Genomic DNA, 23,061 nt, shown 5'->3' with positions numbered 1-23,061 from the left:
AAAACAAAACAAAAAAAAAACCGTAGAAAGGTAAGGGGCTCTCACCATCCAGCAGATTCCATTTTCTATTCAAATATGTTTTCATCACCGCTAAATTGACTCACTTCTTATGCCCTACAGGGAAATACAAGGAAAAGTAAGACAATTTATGTATTCATACAGATCTAAACATAACACTCACAAACAAGAAAACAAACCAAAAACCCAACACAAAGTAGTTTCACCACGTGTGAAGTATGAGATCTAGAATTCTATGAACCTCCGGGGGAAGAAAAACAATACAAGCTATGAGAGATCAGAGCGAAAAGAGATCCCCGTTGGCTCAAGAAGTCCAGGCCCTTCTGGAGAAACAGCAAGAGGAGAAGGACTTGGCCAGCTCCAGTAAAAGGCCGTCATTGCCCCAAACTGTGACCCCATCAGCAGAGGCAGGAGGAGAGTTTTGCAGCCCAGCAGAGCTGAGAGACAATTCGTCTGGTATACCAGCGGGAAGCCGAGTTTGAAAAGACTGGTTTGGTCCACACTGCGGCAGGTCTGTGGCTCACGCAGAGTTTGTAGAGGGAAGTGAGAGGATTAAGGCGCAATCTGCTGAAGCAAAATCAAAAGCGGCAGCCTGATGGACAGCAAACTGGACAGAGATCGGATCATTTAGGGTTTCTGTTCATGACTAGACTTGGAAGCTGTAAATGCCGGCACCACGCTGGAAGCGGAGCTGCAGGGAAGGAGAGTGGGGACACGAAAGGCGCTTCCGGGCAGTGGCGAATACAGGCCAGGAGGACTCTTGAGCCACTGACAAACCTCAGGGATGACCACAAGTCACTCACTGGCACGCGCGGCTCTCCAAAAGCGCACGCTGGACCAACGCCAGTCCTGGCTGGAAGACTGACTTTGATTCAAGTTAGGCCTGTCACCCAAGCGGCTAACACCATCCGCTCCTGGGCAGGTGACCCCACCGAGCAAACCGATCCATCTGGTCCACGCTCCCCACCTCCTCCCGCAGAGGTCGGAGATGGGGATGGAAAAGTTTGGGGAGTAGTCCCCGGCTAAGCAGAAGGGCTTTTTTTTTTTTTTTTTTTTTTTAAATTCCTCAAGCACTCTCAGGTGCTCAGAAAGGGAGGATGACAGGATGACATCCGGACAGTCTCCGGCCGCTCCTCCCCCGGACCTGTTATGAAACTCTGGACTCTTTCTACCTCACCCCGCTAGTGTGTCCTCCGGCCCGAGGGCCCTCCCCACAACTATAAAGGTGGCAGCGCCGGCCGGCTGAGCTCACTTGCCGGACAGACCGGGTGGCAGAGAGACGCGGCCGTGGCGCGCGACCGCTCCGGGCTCCCCGACGCGCTCCAGCCGCAGCCCCGCGCTCTCCCCGCGCCGCCGCCCGCTGCCCTGCCCGAGCGCCCGCGCCGCCGCTCCCTGCTCCCCGCGGGAAGGACAATGGAGGCGCGACGCGGGGGCCGCGTCCCCGCGCTGCTGCTGTGCCTGGGTAAGACCCCGCCCGCGCCTCCCCTCCGCGGGGCTCGCTGAAGCCCGGAGCTCCCCCCTCCCCTCCCCCCCCCAGGGTGAAGTGCACCCCGTTTAAAATGACGTCTGCGGTTCCGCGAGTCCGTCTTGTCCTCAAGCCGGGGACCGATTGGGGTGGGATGGGAAAGGGGGATATCGGTGTTAAAAACGCCTTTCATCGATGAATTAACCATTGCCACAAATGTTATGCCTGAATTAATGCAGCTCGCTAACAGACCACAGACGACGTTGCAAAGTTTTTGTTTCTTTCTTTAGAAACGTTGCCGGTTCTGGAAATCCAGAGGCCGGGAAAGCACTGTTAACATTTCAAGTTCTGTTCTTTCTTGTTGGAGGGGGGCGGGTGGGGACCGGGTCAAAGGGCGGGAGTAGAGACCGGACCCGGGCAAAAGAGACCTTTTGGAGAGAAGCGCTTTTCCTCCGGTCTCGCCCTCGGTTTTCTCTGTCATGTCTGGTTGTTCACGGGGGCGCTGGTGCACGCAGGTGGCAGCTTTGCTGGAGCTCCAGGCGCCACGGAATTAAAACGTGGTCTGGCGTCCGAGAAGCTGGAGGGACATGGGCGGGTCCTGGAGCTGTTTCCAGCCCTTGGACCCCCACGCCCCCCAGCCTGCACTGCGGGAGACCGGTCAGGCAATTTTCTCTTGCTGTTTATTGCACCCCATAGCCTGAAATTGATGAGTTGGATGCCTGTCTATTTGAGATGATTTAGTTCTTGCGGATGGGGGGGGGGGGGAGGGGGCGAAGGGGATCCTTTGTAAACTTTCTGGTTTGAAAAAAAAATATATCGTTTCTCTCTAATTCCTTAAATTTCAAGAGGGATTTGGAGGTGTATAGGAAAACCTTAATAAGGAAATAAAAGTTGCCAGCCGCACATTCCTTCTGGGGTTGCAATGGGGCAAATTCCCCTAACAAATTAACTCTACCTATGCAGGATGTGACAGTTAAATTATTATTTCGACACGCCTTATCTCAGGGCTTGGGAGACCTAATGACATGCATACTATGCATAGTTGGAAGTTACTTGTACAAGTTTAGGAACTGAAGTAGAAACTGGGTCTGTGGTTTCTGCCAAAACTGTGCTAAGAGTGATTTGCTAGAAGATTCTCAGTAAATGATTTGGCTTGGCTATCTTTGCTTTGAAGGGTCTGTGAAAAAAATACAATTGGAAAGGGGAACTGTCTTCCTAGAGCTAGAAATGAACCTAGAGGTCAGAAAGGCTCCGTGCTTTTTTTTCTTTCCGCCTGTAGGGCTGCCTGGGAACAATGCAAGTGTCTGTTCTGGGCCACTCATTGAATATTCTAATTTGAGACAGCAAGAGCCTATGAATAACCTGGTGACTACCCACCTAGAGAGTGTGTTGTGTGTGTTTTTGTTGTCATGAAAGTGTTTAACTCCTTTATTGCATTACTTAATTATAGTTCACCTATTTCATCAGCCGCCAAGCCCATTTCCAAATGAGCTAGGTCAGTTTCTGTTTTCCCAGTTTGTTTAGATATTTCTCTGCCACTAGGAAAGTTCCTGTTTGAAGTTCTCTGTCATATCTCTAAACTCTAATCAGGTATGCAAGTCCGATAGTCTTATTCTAAAGCATATGTAACAAAAGACAAGGCCACCTGGTATTTTTGAAATGGACTCCCACCCCCAATGAAAGATTACCTAGAAATACTTTTCCCAAATGCCTGTTCTTCCAAAGATTAGTTCAGACTTCAGCAAATATTTTGTTCCTGCTTTTTTTGGTGGAAAGTATGTGTATGACTGTGGAAAAAATATAGATGCCTTCAGTTTCATCCTCTGCCTCCAACACGTGCAGATTTAAACTGCTACACATTCATACAATCAATTGGTTACTTTTAAATTTTATAAGTATTTGATATTGATGTTCTTGCTTTATATACCCGGAAAGTGTGACCCAAGTTCCTGTAGAAAAGCAGGGCTCAACTGACGAAGGTCACACCTGGATTTGTCAGCACTTTTAGCTTACTCAATACTAAGTACATGGTTGAGATTCCCCAAACTAGATAACACATTTATAAGTAATCTGCCGTTTTAGAGCTGAACTATCATTTCTAATCTTGTGATTGGCCCAGAACAAAGAGGAGAAATTTTTATCTTGAGTTCTGCAGCTAATGTTTAGAAAGGCTCTTAATCTAAAATCCGGCATTTTCACTGATACCCAGATGCGCTTTTGAGCATGTTCCCGAATGCCATCTCTAAGATAGTTTAGTCCTACTTCACTGCACAACGACAGAGAATTGAGCAGAATAAGCATTCTTTCCTGAAAATATAAGCAGCACACGTCTCAGTGAGACATTGGCTCGTCTCGGATCTTTCCTGTTGACCCTGAGAGTTTCTGAACTGCCTGAGTATTGGCATCACCTGTCTGCCTTCCTCCATCATCTTACCATATAAACAATTTGGGTAATTGGGGTGTGTGGTTCAGCACGGGGGCCCAAATCCAGGAGTTGGGAAAGATACGGACAGTTACCAAATGCTACCACGTTGTGTGTCGAGTGCTTTATGCACAATCATCTCATTTATTCCTTAAAATCACTCTGTGAGGTAGGTGTGATTAGCCCTGTGACAAATGAAGAGACTAACCCTAAGTGAAGTCAAATACCTTACAAGGACTTAGAGATGATAGTCAATGGCATGGTCTTTGGGGAGCGATGTGGGAGGAGCCAGAGGGTCTCAGGATCATCAGGAGCATAATAAAAATCACAGGTTCTAATAAAGATGTTTCAGAGTAGTCTGGAGGCTGCCCCAAGTCTTAGAATCCGTTATCGGGACAAGCATATGTACAAAGATGGTATCTGTAAGGTGTCACTCAAAATCAAGCCCAGAAAACATGTCACTGTTTTCTTAAGTGGTGCTAAAATATGTTGAATTTTTACTTACCCGACATTCAGCATCTTTAATGAATGCAATTTCTAGGAAATGACTTTTATTCCCAAGGAGTCATTATACCAATCAACTGAGGCCTTATTTCTGCATGTACCTAGACGTATAGGTAAGGAGAAGCATACTTATGCCTTTTTTCATTCCCGGTATCTTTTTATATTATAGTGAATTTAACATAATACCAGTAAGGAACTAAGATGGAATCTAATCTAATCTATAGCACATCTCTGCCAACAGTGAGAAAATAAACATACTTCCTTGGAAGAAAAAAGTACAATACGCACCAACTCGTTTTGGAAAAAATGAACTTGAATGCCTTCTGTCCATTTTTTGCCCAAGAATCTTCCATTTCCTAGTTCATGATAAGCTGAGAGATGCAAATGACATGGAAGAAATCCCCTTCACAGAGACTGGAAGTGAAGGTGTGGTTTCCACACCTGTCAGTCTTCGCTCTGGGTATTGGCCTACGCAAATTGCCTAAGTAACATGGCTGCAACTGCCGTGGGGACCATTGCTTTGGACGAGAATGGGAAGATTCCCCAAAGCTGTAATAGGAGGGATTCTTAGGGAGAATGATCCTCGCAGCCATCACCTTGGCATGGCAATTCTGGAACCTTTGCAAAAAATGAAGTAACGTAACAGACTCCGTGTCCTCTGGTGATACGGTTTATGTAAAATTGGGTGTCTAATGATAGGGCCAATGAAGATTCAGTGACATTCTAGGTTAAAGTCATGATTTCGTTAACCAGGCTACTATTTACAATATACAAGATGCTTTGATAATTGTCATGGAAAAAAATGTTAACCCTTAATTTCTTAGGTCAAAATCCTGAATTAAAAAAATTTTTTTTAATGTTTATTTATTTTTGACAGAGAGAGAGAGAGAGAGAGAGAGAGACAGCATGAGCAGGGGAGGGGCAGAGAGACAGAGAGGGAGACACAGAATCCGAATGAAGCAGGCTCCAGGCTCTGAGCTGTCAGCACAGAGCCCGACGCGGGGCTCGAACTCACAGACTGCGAGATCATGACCTGAGCCCAAGTCAGACACTCAACCGACTGAGCCACCCAGGCGCCCCAAAATCCTGAATTTTAAATTTGAGGCATGAAAGTGAGTTAAATATAACTCCTCCTGAATATAACTGAGTTATATTCTGATATATATATATCTGATATAAATATATATATATGTTATATATCTGATATATATATGATATATATATCTGATATATATCTGATATATATTCTGATATATATGATATATATATCTGATATATATTCTGATATATATATATGTATACACACACACATATATATATGTGTATATATATATATATATCTCCTGAATATAAACATAACTTTCCCCCAAGGAGGGGAAAAAGCCCCCCTCTCATACTTATATATAAACACACACATGTTTACATATGTCAAATATTATAGTTTTGAGTCAAGAGACATTGTGTATGGAAGACAGTTTCCATACCTCTGTTCCTTTATTTCATACTTTCAGAAAGATTTATTCCTCTCTGAGCCTCAGTTTTCTCATCTGTAAAATGGAGATCATAGCAGCTATGTTGTCAGGTAATTGTATACAAATCTAATTACTCTGATGATATTATAAAATAATAAAAAGCACTTTTAAAATTAGAGCTGTTATCACCATTATCACCATCATCAAGTGCTTTCTTAGAAAAAGCCTCGTTGCATCCTTACAATAACTCCCTTTAGGCTGGGAAATGTATTAATATTCCCAGTTTTCAAGTGAGAAAACAGACTTAAAAAGAAGTGAGTAACCCAGTGTGTAAGGTTCCATGCTTGAATATGCTGTGCCCTCTACTGTGCCCCAGCTCACACTTCCCTTTTGGCGAAAGCTTTACTCACCTTTTAAGACTGAAGAGAAGTGGGGCACCTGGGCAGCTCAGTCCGTTAAGCCTCCAGCTCTTGATTTGGGCTCAGGTCGTGATCTCATGGTTCGTGTGCCATGTCGGGCTCCGTGCTGGTGGCACGGAGTCTGCTTGGAATTCTCTCTCTCCCCCTCTCTCTGTCCCTCCCTCGCTCATATTCTCTTTTTCTCTCTCAAAACAAATAAATAAACTTAAAAAAAAAAGACTGGAGAGAAGTATCAAACCTTCTCAGTTACCCCCCTCCTCCTTTCTCCCACCACTCCAAAATAAATGTGCCACCTACCTCTGCCTCCTTTGCACCACGCCCATCCTGGGTCCTGCCCTTTTTAAGTCCCATTGTAAGTCTGTGTCAGCCCCAAGTCGCCTTACTGGTACCGTGTTCCTCTTTGACCATCCACTTCATGACTGACTTATTTTCAACACTCAGTACAGGTTTGTTGGATGGACGATTAGGATGGTACTTTATTCAAAGTTCTCATCACTATGTGTCGAACTCGAAGCTGTCTTTTGAAAATGTGTCTGAGAAGCAAAATATTTGGAGACTATGCAATAGTTTTTGAAAATTCAGTGTGTTTAATAATAAAGTTTAGTATTTTTTCTTCCCTATTTTTCTCATTTCTAACACTTAATATAGTCTGTGTTCACTGACGGTATACCTAATAAAATTTAAGTATATCTGCACTGTGTGTGTGTGTGTGTGTGTGTGTGTGTATGAGAGAGAGAGAGAGAGAGAGAGAGGGAGAACAAGAGAGAGGGACTGAGCAGTATATGACTGGATGATGGATAGTTAGTAAGAGAAAGAGAAGTATTGTTTTAGAAATGAAAGGAACCTTAGAGTAATCTAAAAGGTCCATCTCCTCCCACCCCCTCCCCAGTCCACTCCACTCCTTAGGTCTCTGTTTTCAGAGATAAGGAAACTCAGTTGCAGGAGCTACAGTGGGATAAAAGTATTATCTGAGCTAGAGGTGGACTCCATACCTAACAGGTCTAGTGCAGGGGTTTTTTTCAGCCTTGGCTCTATTTACAGTATGGACTAGCTAATTCTTTGTTGTGGGCTCTCCTGTGTATTGCAGGGAGTTGAGCAGCAACTCTGGTCTCTACCCACTAGATGTCAGTAGCACCTACGCAGTTGTGACAACAATGTCTCCAGACATTGCCAAATGTTCCCCAGGTGACAATATTACTCCAGGTTGAGAACCACAAGCTTAATGTATTTTCCATTGCTATAACACATTGCCACTCATAATTCACAGTTTGAATTAGTGCTCGAGTTGCCAAGACAAGTAAAATTAATATTAATGGTAGGTGCAAATACAAAATCAATGCTGGTGTTTAAAAAAAAATCCAGTTAGCAATTTTTATTGCTGATTTAGCACGAGTTGCGTTGAATAAAGGTGAATCTTATTTACGATGGAGCCATTCATCATGATGAATGACTTTCTACAATCACTGTGTTGCGGACCACCCCATGCCTCCTTTTAAAACTCAGTGCTCTCTTGGATCCCACAACACTGAACTTATTTTTTTTCTCCAGTTTTCTTGGCCATTTCTATCCATTCCTCATCACCCATTTCCCAAAGTGCTATTATTTTCCATTCCATGTGATTTACCTTGGAACGTCTGAATCACTCCTATGCCTTTAAAGGTCGTATTTCCACATATGACTTTCAAATAGACTCCACAAATCCATTCTTATTCTTTTATCTAAGAACTATATTCCCAGGGCACATGGGTGGCTCAGTCAGTTGAGTATCAGACTCTGACTCTTTGGCTCAGGTCATGATCTTGTGGTTCATGGGTTTGGGCTCTGTGCTGACAGTGTGGAGCCAGCTTGGATTCTCAATCTCTCTCTCTCTCTGCCCCTCTCTTGCTCGTGTTCCCTCTCCCTCCCTCTCTCTCTCTCTCTTTCAAAATAAATAAACAAACTTTAAAAAAAGAACTGTATTCCCAAATGCCTCATAAATAAAAACAGGTAATATATGAAATACGATCTCAAATTCCTTTATTCATTGTGTCTCCCCTTCATGCCCCCTAGCTGCAAATGCCACCACAAACTGTTGCCCTGCCTATGTTTTCTACTCTTTTAATGGCATCACCATCCTTGGTATTTTCAGGAACTTGGCATCACCTCTCACTTCTCTCCTTGCTTCTCCCCACCAGGTCTCTAGCCTATTAACTCTGTTGAGGACAGAAACTATGTCTTTTGCATTAATTTTCCTGTCAGCATTTTGTCCAATCTCTTGCATAGAGAAAAATCTCAATATTTATGGAATTTGACATATATGGTTACTAAAAGTAAGTAAGCTACCCCCTGCTTTTCCATTTATAGAGTATAACTAAGCCCTTTCCACCTTCCTATCACACTACCGATGCAAATGGGCTTTTCACTGAAGTTGAAGTCCCCCAAGTTAACCAAAAAAAAAAAATGTATTTTCACAAAATAAAATTTCTTAGCAGCTTCTATGTGCTGCTTACATTACACAGTTCCTGTGCATGAAGTATAATTAACTTTGAGGCTTTAAAAATTACCTTTTATGTATTTGTTCTCTCCTTTCTTTCTTGATGGTCACTTATAAAAGCTCTGTGTTTTGGCAAATTCATTTTTGCCAGTAGGCATCTATAAAGAATGAATGCTATGATAGCCAATGTGCTTCTAAAAACGCCGTTAAGCATTCAAAGCTTCAGGCCATAATATGGCCATAATGAAAAGAAGGCTCATGGCGAACAGTTATAGAGTACAGACGGTTGTTCCTTTCCGAGGTCTTTCTTCTGAGACAGTAATGTGATAGTAATTTACATTTCTGAATTGGATCAGTAGGGATAGGTGTGAGAAGTAAGATGAAAGGGAGTAGAGGCAGACAGGGTCATAAAAATACTTCCCACGTAACAACTTAAAGAAAAAAAATAGTTTCAATAGGAGATTTGGAATACTCTAGAGATGAAACTTTGGCTTTTTAAAAAAAATTTTTTTTAACGTTTATTTATTTTTGAGACAGAGAGAGACAGAGCATGAACGGGGGAGGGTCAGAGAGAGAGGGAGACACAGAATCAGAAACAGGCTCCAGGCTCTGAGCTGTCAGCACAGAGCCCGACACGGGGCTCGAACTCACGGACCGCGAGATCGTGACCTCAGCCAAAGTCGGCCGCTTAACCGACTGAGCCACCCAGGCACCCCAAAACTTTGGCTTTTAAGGAATGCAAGTCCCACATTTAGAGCTCTTCATCAAAAAATTCCAAACACCCAGGTTAGTATAAATTGTACCTTTTCCACAAGAGTTGATATGCATTCTCCTGCATTATGAGAATACTTCCATTGTGAATAAGATATTCATCTTTAAATCCATTTTTAGGGTGAAGTAAACTATACCTTCACATTTTAACTCACTGCTTCTCAACTGAATAGCTTTAAGTATGGTATTGTATGATGACTAAAATATATGAGAACATTGAAGTATGATTTAGGAATTACTACTAGAATTAACGAGTGTTATTTCATGCCTATGAATTAAAAAGCATGGCCTAATAAATCTTTTCTTGCATTTGGCAAGGAAGATCCTATGGCGACCTTTTAAGACTCAAAATTAAAAGAGATACTAATTTGGGGCACCTGGGTGGCTCAGTCGGTTAAGTTCCTGACTCTTGGTTTTGGCTCGGGTCATGATCTCACAGTTCATGACATTGAACCCCACATTGAGCTCTGTGCTGACAGCATGGAGCCTACTTAGGATTCTTTCTCTCTCTCCCCCTTTCTCCCCTCCTCTCTCTCTCTCTCTCTCTCTCTCATAAATAAACTTAAAAAAAATACTTATTTGTAACTTGTTATTATGTATCAACTTCTGGTTTCATCCTGTTTATTTGAACAGTTATAGTTGGTTTTTACATTTATTATTTTTTTATGTTTATTTATTTTTGAGAAAGATAGAGTGAGAGCAGGGGAGGGGCAGAGAGAGAGGGAGACACAGATCTGAAGCAGGCTCCAGGCTCTGAGCTGTCAGCACAGAGCCCAGCGCAGGGCTCGAACTCATGAATGGCGAGATCATGACCTGAGCTGGAGTCGAACACCCCACCGATTGAGCCACCCAGGCACCCCTACATTTATTTTTTAATGAAGCTTAGTTATGAGGTTAGCACTGAAAAGCTGTAGGAAGAGAATGATTTCTGGAAAAAGGCAAGGTTTATATTCCCTCTGTCTCTCTCTCTTTTCATGTAGTTCTCTGGGAAGGAGACTATGTTCAAAAATACTGACAGAGTTCTTTTTGGGATCTGACATGATAAAGAGTTTATAGTTATTTTAGCCAAGGTGAAGCCACACCTTATCTAATAGTAAATTTTAATTTTAAACAACAAGGCATCTGGAAATGGTGAAAGCATTTTCACTCTTTGAAATTATACAAGACCTAACAAGCCTACCATGTTACAGACAAATTCTAAAATTATAGACTGCCATGGAAGAAGGTACAAAACTAACAGTCCGTGAGCAGGGTAGGCACGTGACCACACCAAAAGCGTGAACAAAGCGGATTTTGATACCTGCTTGGGATGGGCAAATATCATGATTCATTATGAGTTTACCGTTCTGGTCTAAATATTATGAAAGGTTAAATTGGGAAAATAAGATGATTTCTTTCATTCTGTAACCTACCTCATTTTATTTGGGGTCATTTTTCTTTGCTTCATTGCTATTCAGGAAAGCCATTTTCTCCTGGAGAATTGCCCTTGACTTTGCAGTATCGGCTTGGTCAGCCAATCCCCAAATCCCAGCCTCCTTTTAATTGAGCCCCTCGGTGTAGCCGTAAGGAAGCAAGGTGAAGGAAACCCCATGCAGTAAGAAAGACATTTTCTACATCTGGCGTTCCTCCTGACTGTTGGGCAAGCACTTCTTAGCGCCTCAGGGCCCATGGCATTTCGTGCTACCCCCATTCAGATAATGATCCTCAAACTTCTTCTCCCACGCACGGTGCCCCAATATTGTGTAAGGATGTGGGCTCGGCCCTGACTCACTGAGTAGAGGTGATTTGTATCCTGTGAATCACCTACACCACTTCCTGCTGGCACCTTCGAGATTTCATTGAAACACAATCTCTGAAAGGTGAAGGTACAGAGAGGAGCAGGTGTGCATCAAATTCCTAAAACTCATTTGGGAAATTTGACAGAAATAATAGCCTCTGATGGAAATTTGACTTTCCTTGCATTTCTTGAAACAGAGTGCCAAGAGACCGTTTTGAGTTTACAGATCGTCTGCCCCATCCCACCTTGCACGCAGTTCCTCTATACTTCAGTTACCGACGTACGGCTTGTCACCAGATCTGTTTTCTGGACACACTGACACTATCCAAAATCCTTAATATCCTAGTGAATTATTTTCTTAGCAGAGACCCATGGTCAAGAATCAAAAACTCAAATACAATATTTGCAATAGAATCATAGACCATCATTGTTCAAATAACACTAACGGCAGGGAATAACCCTGTAAGATAAGGAAATGTATGTATATGACTTTAGCGTCTATTCCTTCCCTGTCTGACTTTGAAGTAATGAGTAGTGTTTCCTAAGGGTGACAAGGTGGTGGATATCAGACTTCTCCATGGGTTCCCTTTTTAAATATTTTGATCAGCTCCACCTACTCGAGTTTGCAAGGGCCTGGAGCAGAGACGAACTTGACAGAAGCTCGAGAATCATTCTTTCAAAGAAACAGAGCTATGCAGAGGGACACAGCTTTAGAACCAATTTTGCTATTTTCTTGGCTATGTACATCCATGATGGAGCTGCAGTCTTTCATTTGAGGAAAGCATTTAAAATTATTTACCAGTTCGTCTGTAAAAGACCCGGATGTTCAATTCATGCAGCGAGAGCTAGTCTCGCAGAAACCATCCCGAGCGGTGGACGATGTCCAAGGGAGCGTCACAGGTTACCAGAGCCCAGTTTTTGTGGAGACACGCCCTGCACTGAACATTCTTTAATTCACAAGGACAAATATGTCACCTGTGGCCTGACCAGGTGGAACAAAGTTTCCAACAGTGGAAAAACTAACAACTACTAAAAACCTTAAAAAAAAAAAAAGACTAAGAAGCAACACCCCAAAACAATTAGCTGAATTCTATAATAGTTGCAGATTGCAGGTGTAAGCAGATCCAAACAGGAAAGGCTAGTTTCTGATTTCCACAAAGGATAGAGAAATGAGCTTCCAATGTGTGTTTGCACGGTGGATGGGGCTGACGGGCGAAGTTCTTGGTAGGAGCACTGGTAACGTTTTCTCCAAAGCCTTCCTCAGATGAAGAAGCATGGAGGAAGACCGGCACCAAGAATGTAAAAACACACAGCTAGAGCTCCTGTTTGTGTTGAGCGGACTGTATAAGTTAAAGGGTTTAATTCTGCCATAGGAAAATGCATGGCCAAATTATATTGAGAAGTGGAACAAAGCTGGCCTAGATGATGGCTCATTCTTCATAAAGAGATATATAGAGAGGGGCACCTGGGTGGTTCAGTCGGTTAAACGTCTGACTTCAGCTCAGGTCATGATCTCAGGGATCCCGAGTTCCAGCCCCTCAGCACAGAGCCCATTTGGATCCTCTGTCCCTCTCTCTCTGCCCCTCCCTCACGAGTGCATTCTCTCTCTCTCTCTCTCTCTCTCTCTCTCTCCCAAAAATAAATATTAAAAATCTGTGTGGAACAAATTATCTTTTTCTATCTCTGTTCAAATGACAATGAAATCCAGACTTTAGGAGTTTTTTGTTATTTAAGAAAGATGATTTTTTTTCCTTTATGAGCAACTGAAGCAGTTATTTATATTGTAGGAGAAATATGGGGTGGGAAGGAGATAGTTCTAAACTTTTCAAAAAAGGCATTGTCAAATCATTGGAAGATTATGAGACTTGCTGTCCAAACATAGATTCCAACTCTTATTTTCTACGCTTACTATGTAATCGGTCTTGGACAAGACATTTAATTTAACTTCCCTGATGTTAAATTTGGGGGGGCTACTAACTACTTCATAGGATTGTTCTAAGGGTCTAGTTTGAAACTTATGAAATTAGAAGCTATGATGCAGATGTGTAATGTAGTTTTTAGCAATAATATGCAGTATGTTTAACATATCCATGTCTCCTCTGATCGAGAAAAAAAATAAGATAAGATCTTTTATTACTTGGATTAAATCATACTTTAAAATATCAAATTACAAAGAGATTTGTAATCTTGTTATAGACCAGGAGAGGGCACTACGCACACATACTGCTAAAACTAGAGGCTAGACCCTGAGTATCCTGGAACATTTGTGAGAGTCTCTGGTGTGTTAGGCATTTTGGAAAAAGATCATTTAATTTAATTCGCCCCCAAACTCTGTAAGGTGGGGGAAATCTAGAGCCGGAGAAACTAATTAATTTGTCCAAAATCACATAACCCAAGTTTTCCCCCAGGATTGCCTTTCCATCACACTTGGTTGCCTCCCTAGAGCAGTAAAATACTCTGCTTCAATCATATTTACCCTGGTTTGTCTGTGTGATGTCTGTATCATTGCCCCTTTCCAGGTTCTATAATGTGGCCCATTAACAACATTGCTATGTACCCTTGGGAAAGTTACTTAAACTCCTTAAGTCTCAGTTTTATCATAGGCTTAGTGGGGATAACAGTAGTAGCTTCTTCAAAGAGTCACTGGGTGGATTAAATGAGATAATATAGATAAAGAGGACAAGAGCCACGCCTGCATATAGTACATGCTCAAGAAATGTTAACTGCTATCCACAACTGCATCACCACCATTAGTATTTACTATATAAGTTACTCGTCTAGCCTAGAAAGAGGGGTGAAGTGCAAATGCCTGAGTCCTGACAGAAGCAGCTAAACCCTCTTCAGTAAACATCTGTGCAATGGAAAGGACTCTTCTCACACTTTCTATGGAATTCAGAAACTACTTAAGTCATTCCAGAGCCTGTTTTCGAACATTGGCCTATCAAGTGGGGACACACGATGAAATGCCTTGTTCAAACTTTTACTGGGCTGACAGAAACTGGATTCTAGGGCTCAGTGGTTCATCTAGCGTGTATGTTCGCTCCCACGTTAGATAAGATAGATTCTGGCTTTACTTAGATTACATTTTATTAATTAAAATCTACTTTTGTGCATAATACAATGCAAACAGTAAGCTGGGCACTTAAATCAACAAAGGAACATATCGATGGTTGAGAGTCCTGTTTAGTTGTTACTGTAAATAGAAACTGATTGTCAGTTAAGCCTTTGTGTGTGTGTGTGTGTGTGTGTGTGTGTGTGTATGCGTGTGTAATAAGCTCTATCTTGGAGCATTGCTCCAAACACATCATGGAGCAAAATAGTGGAAAGTCTCTACAATTTCTGTTGCTAAGCTTCTAGGAAATCAAATTTCAAAATCAGGTCTTTGACCCTGGGAACAGGGCAAATCTGAAATTAGGAATGTCATGCCAAGGTTTTTACCCCTAGACCGAGAGCTGGGGGCTCATTGATTTTCAATTATTTCCTGTTTTTACAAATCAGTTTCTTTTATGGTTTCAATGGATCAAATTCTTGAAATCATTAAAACAACCCTATAAGTAGTGTGGTTACATGAAACTCTGATCAAGCTTTCTTTTTTTGAAGCACTGTTTATATATTTGGTTTCCCCCCGTTATTAGGTTGCCATCTTCTCCAAGCAGTTTTCGGCACCACCGTGATTCCTTCATGCATCCCAGGAGAATCCGAAGATAACTGTACAGCTTTAGGTGAGCCCGGCTTTGCCAGTGCTGCCCCGGAAGGTCACACATTCTTAACAGAAATGAACTCAAAGACTACAAATATGTGACAGTGTAGAGAAAGGGGAGAGGAACAGCTTCTGTGTTAACAAAATAATTGTGGGGGGGGGTTGCTGAGTGGCTCAGTCACTTGAGCGTCTGACTCTTGCTTTCAGCTCAGGTCATGATCGCCTGGTTCATGGGATCCAGCCCTGAGTCGGGCTCTGTGCTGACAGCACTGAGCCTGCTTGGGATTCTCTCTCACCCTCTCTCTCTCTGTCCGTCCTTCACTTGTGTTCTCTCTCTCTCTCTCAAAAATAAATAAACTTTTAAATAATAATACTGATAATTTTTTTAGCACCTTATTTATGAACTAGATCTGGAAAAACGATATAAAAGAATAACTGGTGGGAGAGGGAGTGGGCATCTAGTTCTCTGGAATGAGTAGATCTTAAAGAGATAGGACAAGGAAAATCAGATGCCCTTTGGCCATTCCCTAGAACTTTGCTGTGAAACCATTGTTAGAGATTAGATCCCAGGCAAAGTAGGCAAATTTAACCTGGTACACAGTAGATAATCAATATATTTTGTTATTTTTTTGTAAAAGGAACAAATGATGTCCTTTCTTTCAGTTACAACGTTCATTCAGAAAATATTTATGGAGTACTTAATACATGCCAAACACTGTGCATAGGCATAGGAACACAGAGAGAAGTCATGCATAGTCTATTTTCCTCGGGGACCCCTGAGGACTCTGGATGTGGTTCAAGAGAGCTCTACTTTAGACTCAGTCTGAATATTGAGTCGAAGGTTATCCTGAGGAACCAGGGTATTTCCCACAATAATTTTACCTTCTCTCTTACCCTCCTTTTTGTTATGCCTCCACTATTTAGGTTTTTTTTTTTTTTTTTAAGTTTCTATTTAAATTTCAGTTAGTGGACATACAGTGTAAGATCAGTTTCAGGTGTACAATATAGTGATTCAGTACTTCCCTATAACACTCAGTGCTCATCACAAGTGCCCTCCTTAATCCCCACCACCTATTTTGCCCATCCCCCACCCACCTCCTATCAGTTCGTTCTGTATAAAGAGTCTGTTTCTTGGTTTGCCTCTCTCTCTCTCTCTTTTTTCCCTTTGCTCATTTGTTTTGTTTCTTAAATCCCACATATGAGTGAATTCATATGGTACTTGTCTTTCTCTGACTGACTTTCTTCACTTAGCATGATAGCCTCTAGCTCCGTCCACGTTGCTGCAAATGGCAAGATTTCATTCTTTTTTATGGCTGAGTAACACTCCAGTGTGTGTGTGTGTGTGTGTGTGTGTGTGTGTATGCCGCATCTTTATCCATTCATCAGTCGATGGACACTTGGGCTGTTTCCATAGTTTGGCAATTGTAGATAGCCCTGCTATCAACATTGGGACGTATGCATTCCTTTGGATTAGTATTTCTGTTCTCTTTTCTTCCTTCATCACTGGACTCTTTAGAAGTTTGGTCTGCCTCCCTCCCTTTTTTTGTTATTGTTTGCTTGTTTATTTCTTTCAGCAGGAGTATTACAATCAGGATGCTATTGTTTGATTATTTCATAAGCATCCTTCACATTTCAGTAACTAAAAATCCTAAAATGAATTTTACGTACAGGTTGCAACACTACTTCTAAAAAGGCTTCTATTTTCACTGTTGTGTTTGCCCAGCCCCGGGCATTTGGAAGTCAAAATTTGTCTAGTTCAGTTCTCATGGTTACAGATGTTGGGGAGGCTTTGGTTGATTTCTTTGATGGTACCCTCAAAAATTTGGGAGTATACACCAAAACATGCCTTCCTAAAAGATCTTTGACTTTTTTGCACTCCCCCAAAACACTCACACCCCACCCTGTCGTACAATACTGTATTGACAGAGGCTGATTACTGAGAAAAAAAATACAATGAGTTTTGAAACTACTGATGGTATATCAGCCTGTTGGCTGTGTTTTAGGGTTAGGGCCAGGGTATGGGAACAGTGTGAGTTAGTTAATAAATAAAATAAAGAAAACCCACTCTAAAACTTTGCTCTCTTGAACTAATTAATGGTTTCAGTTTGCAGTTGCGTTTGGAGTAATGAACTGCAGAATTATTTTGAGATTTGAAAAACATCAGACACATTTGGGTTAAGTGAATAACGTTGGAGGGTAATGATTTTTGTGTGTCGTAAACTTTCCTTTTCTATCCTTCAAGATTATCCTTTGTGAATTAGATGCCTAGGTCTTATTTTGTTTGTTTAGTCTGTTGGTCCTTCTCCTTAGGGGTCAAATGTTTGTTTACTGGCCTAGGAACTGTGATAACTAGAGGGACTTAATCCTGAAAAGTCTCCTCGACTGATTAGTACCTGCCCTGCTTTGCTACAATAGCTCAGCAATGACTATATGAAAGGGTGATTCATGCTTCGAAGAAGGCAGCGGAATATACCCAACTTTCCATTTCCTTCACAGTTCAGACAGAAGACAATCCACGTGTGGCTCAAGTGTCAATAACAAAGTGTGGCTCTGACATGAATGGCTTCTGTTTGCATGGGCAGTGCATCTACCTGGTGGACATGAGTGAAAATTATTGCAGGTAATACGCAAAAAAAAAAAGTGTTTTTTAGACGTATACTCTTTTTTTTTTTTAAATTGTTTGAAGTTGATGTGTTTCCAGGGGCTGTAGTTTATACATACTATTAGCATGCAGTTATATGTGCTATTAGTAACGTTATTAAGCATGTTTTTTTTTTTAAGTTCTGGAAGAAACAGTAGCTCTCAAATTGTACCAATATTTCCAGGGTACAGAGTCGGGTAGGCTTTGATGCCTCCTTCTCATAGACCATGAAGGTGGTTCTGCTTTTAGTCTTTCCACTGGACTTCTACATCAGCCCCTGTTTTAAGGATTGATTGAACTGATTAAGACAAAATGCACCTCCACCCTACGAAAACTTTCCAAACCCCCTTGTGGGTTGTCAGCCACCCTGGCAGCTGGGCCAGCCTGTCACTTAGCACCACAGTTAAGCTGAGAGCTGTGTGGAGCTCTGATATCAATGTGGGCCCGGCTCTGAGGCCAGTCTTTGAATTCCTCTTTACAGCTGTCAGCAACCCTCGTTGGTTTCCCGTATCACAGTGTGAGACGACTCCTTACAAAACGAATTCTTAATGATAATTTCTTTTTTAAATAACCGATCTTTCTCTCCCATGTTCCTGTAGGTGTGAAGTGGGTTACACTGGGGTCCGCTGCGAGCACTTCTTTTTAACCGTCCAACAGCCCTTGAGCAAAGAATATGTCGCTTTGACTGTGATTCTCGTTTTCTTGTTTCTCGTCATCGTTGCCGGTTCCATATACTACTTCTGCAGATGGTAAGCCGGTGGTTTCTGCACTTTGCTTCTACGTATTATGTTTATACAATGCAGGCTAAAAAACTGGGTAAGACTATGGACAAAGTGTTATTTAGAGGGATACGATGGACTCTGCACAGATGATACGTATTTTTTTAATTTTTTAAAACATTTATTTCTAAGGGGGGAGGGGCGGAGAGAGTTGGAGACACAGAATTTGAAGCAGGCTTCAGGCTCTGGGCTGTCAGCACAGAGCCCTTTGTGGGTCTAGAACTCACAAGCTGTGAGATCATGACCTGAGCCAAAGTTTGAGGCTTAACCAACTGAGCCACTCAGGCGCCCCCACTGATGATATTTACAAAAAAGAAGTTTCCGTGGCAGATCATATGGATTTGACTCTAATATTAGCTCTGCTATTTATTGTCTCTATAAGCTGTACAAGCCAAGCTTAGAGTATCAGTTCTTTCTTCTATAATATACAGATAGAAATCTCCTACATTAATGACAGGACCATTTTCAGCATTGAGTATTATCATGCATGTTAAAGGAACCATAAGGCATAATGTCAATGTTATGTTTAACCATTTGTATTCAATTATTAGGTTAAATTTTGTGTTTCATAAAGCATGTGCTTTGTAAATTAATAACCCTAGAGGCTTAGGATTTTAAAGTTTAAGGCAGACCTGTAGACAGGAATTTCCAGACAGTTGTTAAGAGGTTACTTTTCCCGTCTCCCAGAACAGTGACACCCCACCCTGTTGTATAATACTATACTGACAGAGGCTGATCACTGAGAAAAAAAAAAATACAATGAGTTTTGAAATTACTGACAGTGTATCAGACTGTTGGTTGTGTTTTGGGGTTTAAGACCAGGGTCTGGGAACAGTGTGAATTAGTTAATAACAGCTGCCTTGAACTGTCTCCATGAAATCCTTCTTATTTTGGAGCTGGTACAAATTTTTCAGTGAAGATCTGAGTGGATGTCATTCTGTTTGTTTGCTGAAAGCAATGTGCTTCTACTTTTGAAGGTCGGGAAGCGTGCTACTTTTATAAGATTAAATTTATTTTGCCCATGATTGATTCTAAGTATTCATCAAATTAAAACGCCTTCCTAATTAGTTATGATCACAGATCTGAACTCTACTAAAACTGAAATACCCCTAAAAGATCTTTGACTACAATCCTTTCCTTTATAAAGATTGGGGAAATGAGACCTAGAGAGGTCATTTGACATGCCTCCGCTCCTATAGTTGGCAAGTGGCAGAACTGTGTCTGTGTCTAAACAAAAGCTTTCAAATTGTATTCCTCCACTAAGCATAAACGTGCAGTTTCCTCAAGGCTACATGCCCCATCTCCGAAATGGGTAGAAAATGGATTCAAAATATTAGGAGGATAGCTTGAACAAACGAATGAATGAATGAAGATTCTGAATCCTAGCTGGCAGAACTTGACCTTATGTAACCCATTGGTATTTCACTGTCATCATCTATAAAAGGAGGATGATAATGGCAATGTGAGAATGTGAGAATAGAATGAGTAATGAATGTACAGCACTTAGGGCATTGTCAGCCACTAATTAGTGCTTGATAAATAATAAGTTATTCTAATTGCTTTTGGTGATAACATTGTATCAATGTGATGGATAGAATGTAATGATGTAGTATGGTATTCACATACTAGTTTTCTAGAAGGAAGGAAGGAACGAAAGAACCAAGGAAAGAAGGAAGGAAGGAAGGAGAAAGGAAGGGAGGGGAGGGAAGGGAAGGGAAAAAGAAGAAAGGGAAGGGAGGGAGGGAGGGAGGGAAGCAAAGAAGGAAGGAAGGAAGAAAAAAGAAGGAAGAAAAGACAGAGGGAGAGATTGAGAGAAAGAAGGGAAAGGAAAGAAACAGAAATGAGAGAGAAAGAGAAAGAGAGACAGAGAATAAAACACCCAGGCTTAAATATGGTCACATGCTTTCCTGGAATTTTGTAATTTTCAGGACATGTTAAAACCTCTGAAGAGTCCTTTAACTGTGTTTCATCATTTCCTCCCCAAATTGTTTGACCACAGAATACTACCCCTTCTCCCTCTTTTTTTTTTCTCTTGCCCAACCTAAATCTGTTGACTTTTGTCATTTTGGAAACACTGTGCTGATGTTTCTTTTGAGTCCATATGTTGGTTTGTTTTGTTAGCATACTTTGTTCTTCTCACTGTTAACTACAGTGCTAACAGTTTCAATTTCTGAATATTTCTAGGTACAGAAATCAAAAGAGTAAAGAACCAAAGAAGGAATACGAAAGGGTGACGTCAGGGGATCCAGCTTTGCCACAAGTCTGAATGCTGCCGTCCAGCTATGGGCAGGGATGCGCAGCGTGCCTGACTATGTTAATATTCCTATTTTATTAATAATATTTATGTTGGATCATGTGTTAAGTCAACAATGGTGCATTTTTAATATACTTGGAAAAGTTTTTTATTTTTGTTTTATTTTTGACAGACTATTTGCTAATGTATAATGTATACAAAATATATAATATAGAAAGAAGTCCTATTTTTGTAAGAAATAATTTCCTGGGCCAAATGCTTTAGCTTCAAAGCTCATTTGCCAGCTACACAATGCTTAGGAGTGAGCGATGTCCAGTTCATCACTCAGGAAGGGTCAGCAAATGACAGATTCCTGTTAAGCCTAAATATATATGGTCAAATCGAGTGAATATTTTCCTACTCCTCACATGAGCGATAATTGATTTGACTGTATCACAGTTTGATGTATGGCGTGGCACCACTGTGTCATGTATTAAAACACTAATGCAATGGGAATTGGGGAGAAGCGAGTCTATATCATGTGCTAAGCACTACACGCGGGGAACGAAGTAGACCCAGGAGGGCTGTATCCTTCAGTCCCTACCCTCAGCTCTGATTCCATGGTGACTGGCCTGGAGGGCAAGTGGACAGTGCCCTCTGCCAGCTCACAACTGTGGACACGAGTCACCCAGCTGCAGATTCTTCTTGCATTAAAGGAATCGACAACTTCATTTTATGCCATCTTTTATGTAAATAGTAGGTGTTTTCTAGCTTCACGATGTTTCTTGAGAAACATATGTTCATGAGAAAATTGAAAAAAAAATCCACACTTGAAGCCAAAATTTGGGCTTCTTTTTAAAAGTATTTGTTTTCATAGGGACTTTGAGAATTCTAAGATTTTTTTTTTTATTTTTTTTTTAATGTTTAGTTTTGAAGGAGAGAGAGAGACAGAGTGTGAGTAGGGGAGGGGCAGAGAGAGAGGGAGACACAGAATCCGAAGCAGGCTCCAGGCTCCGAGCCGTCAGCCCAGAGCCCGACATGGGGCTCGAACTCACAAACCACGAGATCATGACCTGAGCTGAAGTCGGGCATCTAACCGACTGAGCCACCCAGGCGCCCCAAGAATTCTAAGATTAAATCGTAGTCCAAAATTTGATGGACTAATCATTATTTTAAAGTCTAAGACAGTAATTCTGTATATTGTTTAAAGATGGAAAATATGGTTATTTCATCTTCTATGCAACAGAGTTTTAATTTAAAACAATGCAGTAAGTAGCTCCTTCTAGAATTTAAGATTAAATGTGTAAAATCATATCCTGATGTAGGAAGTGGAAAACAATAAGAAATATAGACCATAATGTATTTTCCCAAATGAACAAATTCATTTGAAAACTTTTAAAATTTAGAGACTTAACCATGCCTTCTTTTGGACACTGAGGTGAAACCAGGGCCCTGCTTGCTGTCTTTTGTTTATTTTTTTGGAAAAGATGAAGATTCCTCCTGTGCTTGAGCCCATGGTCTCGTTGCGTTACTAAGGGTAGTTGGGGGCAACCGCGTGAGGAACCACAGCTGTCAACCCCTCCAGGTCTCAGGGGACACTGCCTCTTGGAATACTAGACCTTTGGGTAGAGTCCCTCAGGATCACACACCTTGTTAGGCAGGGTCTCCTCTTTGTCCACCTTTTTTCCTGGCAGGTGCTAGGGCAACAAAGAGAAAATAAACAGCAGCTGACTTCTGAAGTGCTAGGTGCCAGGACTTGCCACCATATGTATCCCTTTATTTGTACCATGGTGCTCTCACATGACTCTTTTCTAAAGTGTTGGATCTGGTCCCTCACTATTAGAGGAAAAACACGTGTGTGTGTGTGTGTGTGTGTGTGTGTGCGTGTGTGCTAAAATATGCATATATATAAGCAAACATATTTATGTAATATACAAATTCATATGCAAATACACATGGACACATGAGCTCATTCATAGAATTGTAGTCATTTGTTGCCCATTCAACAGCACATAAAACTTAAGCATATATATAAGCAAACATATTTATGTAATATACAAATTCATATGCAAATACACATGGACACATGAGCTCATTCATAGAATTGTAGTCATTTGTTGCCCATTCAACAGCACATAAAACTTAAGCCCTACTCTCTCTCTCTCTTTCTCTCAAAATAAATACATAAACATTAAAAAAAAGAAATAAAACTTTCAGACCTAAAAGGATATTTCCATTTCCCTTTTAATATAGCTGAAATCAAAAGTGCTGTGTAAGAATACATTTTAAGTCCTACACATTGTTACTGACGCCTACTAGATGTAAATGAAGTCTGCTTACTCTAAGTGATCTTGTCGGTGTCAAAGAAAATGTACTGACTTACCAAG

General features: G+C 41.4%; 1 protein-coding gene across 1 annotated transcript; it reads left to right on the top strand.

The window, feature by feature from the left end:
• The first annotated feature begins 892 nt into the window (after positions 1 to 892).
• EREG (epiregulin) lies at positions 893 to 21,487 on the top strand. The gene is made up of 5 exons (XM_043572475.1): positions 893 to 1,480; positions 14,957 to 15,043; positions 17,518 to 17,641; positions 18,262 to 18,411; positions 20,626 to 21,487. Exons 1-5 carry the CDS (start codon positions 1,432 to 1,434, stop codon positions 20,705 to 20,707), a joined length of 492 nt encoding a protein of 163 aa, XP_043428410.1. The 5' UTR covers positions 893 to 1,431; the 3' UTR covers positions 20,708 to 21,487.
• Positions 21,488 to 23,061: the final 1,574 nt, after the last annotated feature.

The sequence above is a fragment of the Prionailurus bengalensis genome, chromosome B1 (genome assembly GCF_016509475.1).
Source record: "Prionailurus bengalensis isolate Pbe53 chromosome B1, Fcat_Pben_1.1_paternal_pri, whole genome shotgun sequence".
Classification (NCBI taxonomy): Eukaryota; Metazoa; Chordata; class Mammalia; order Carnivora; family Felidae; genus Prionailurus; species Prionailurus bengalensis.
Note: the sequence above shows the minus strand (reverse complement) of the source record. Positions and strands in the feature narration are given on the sequence as shown.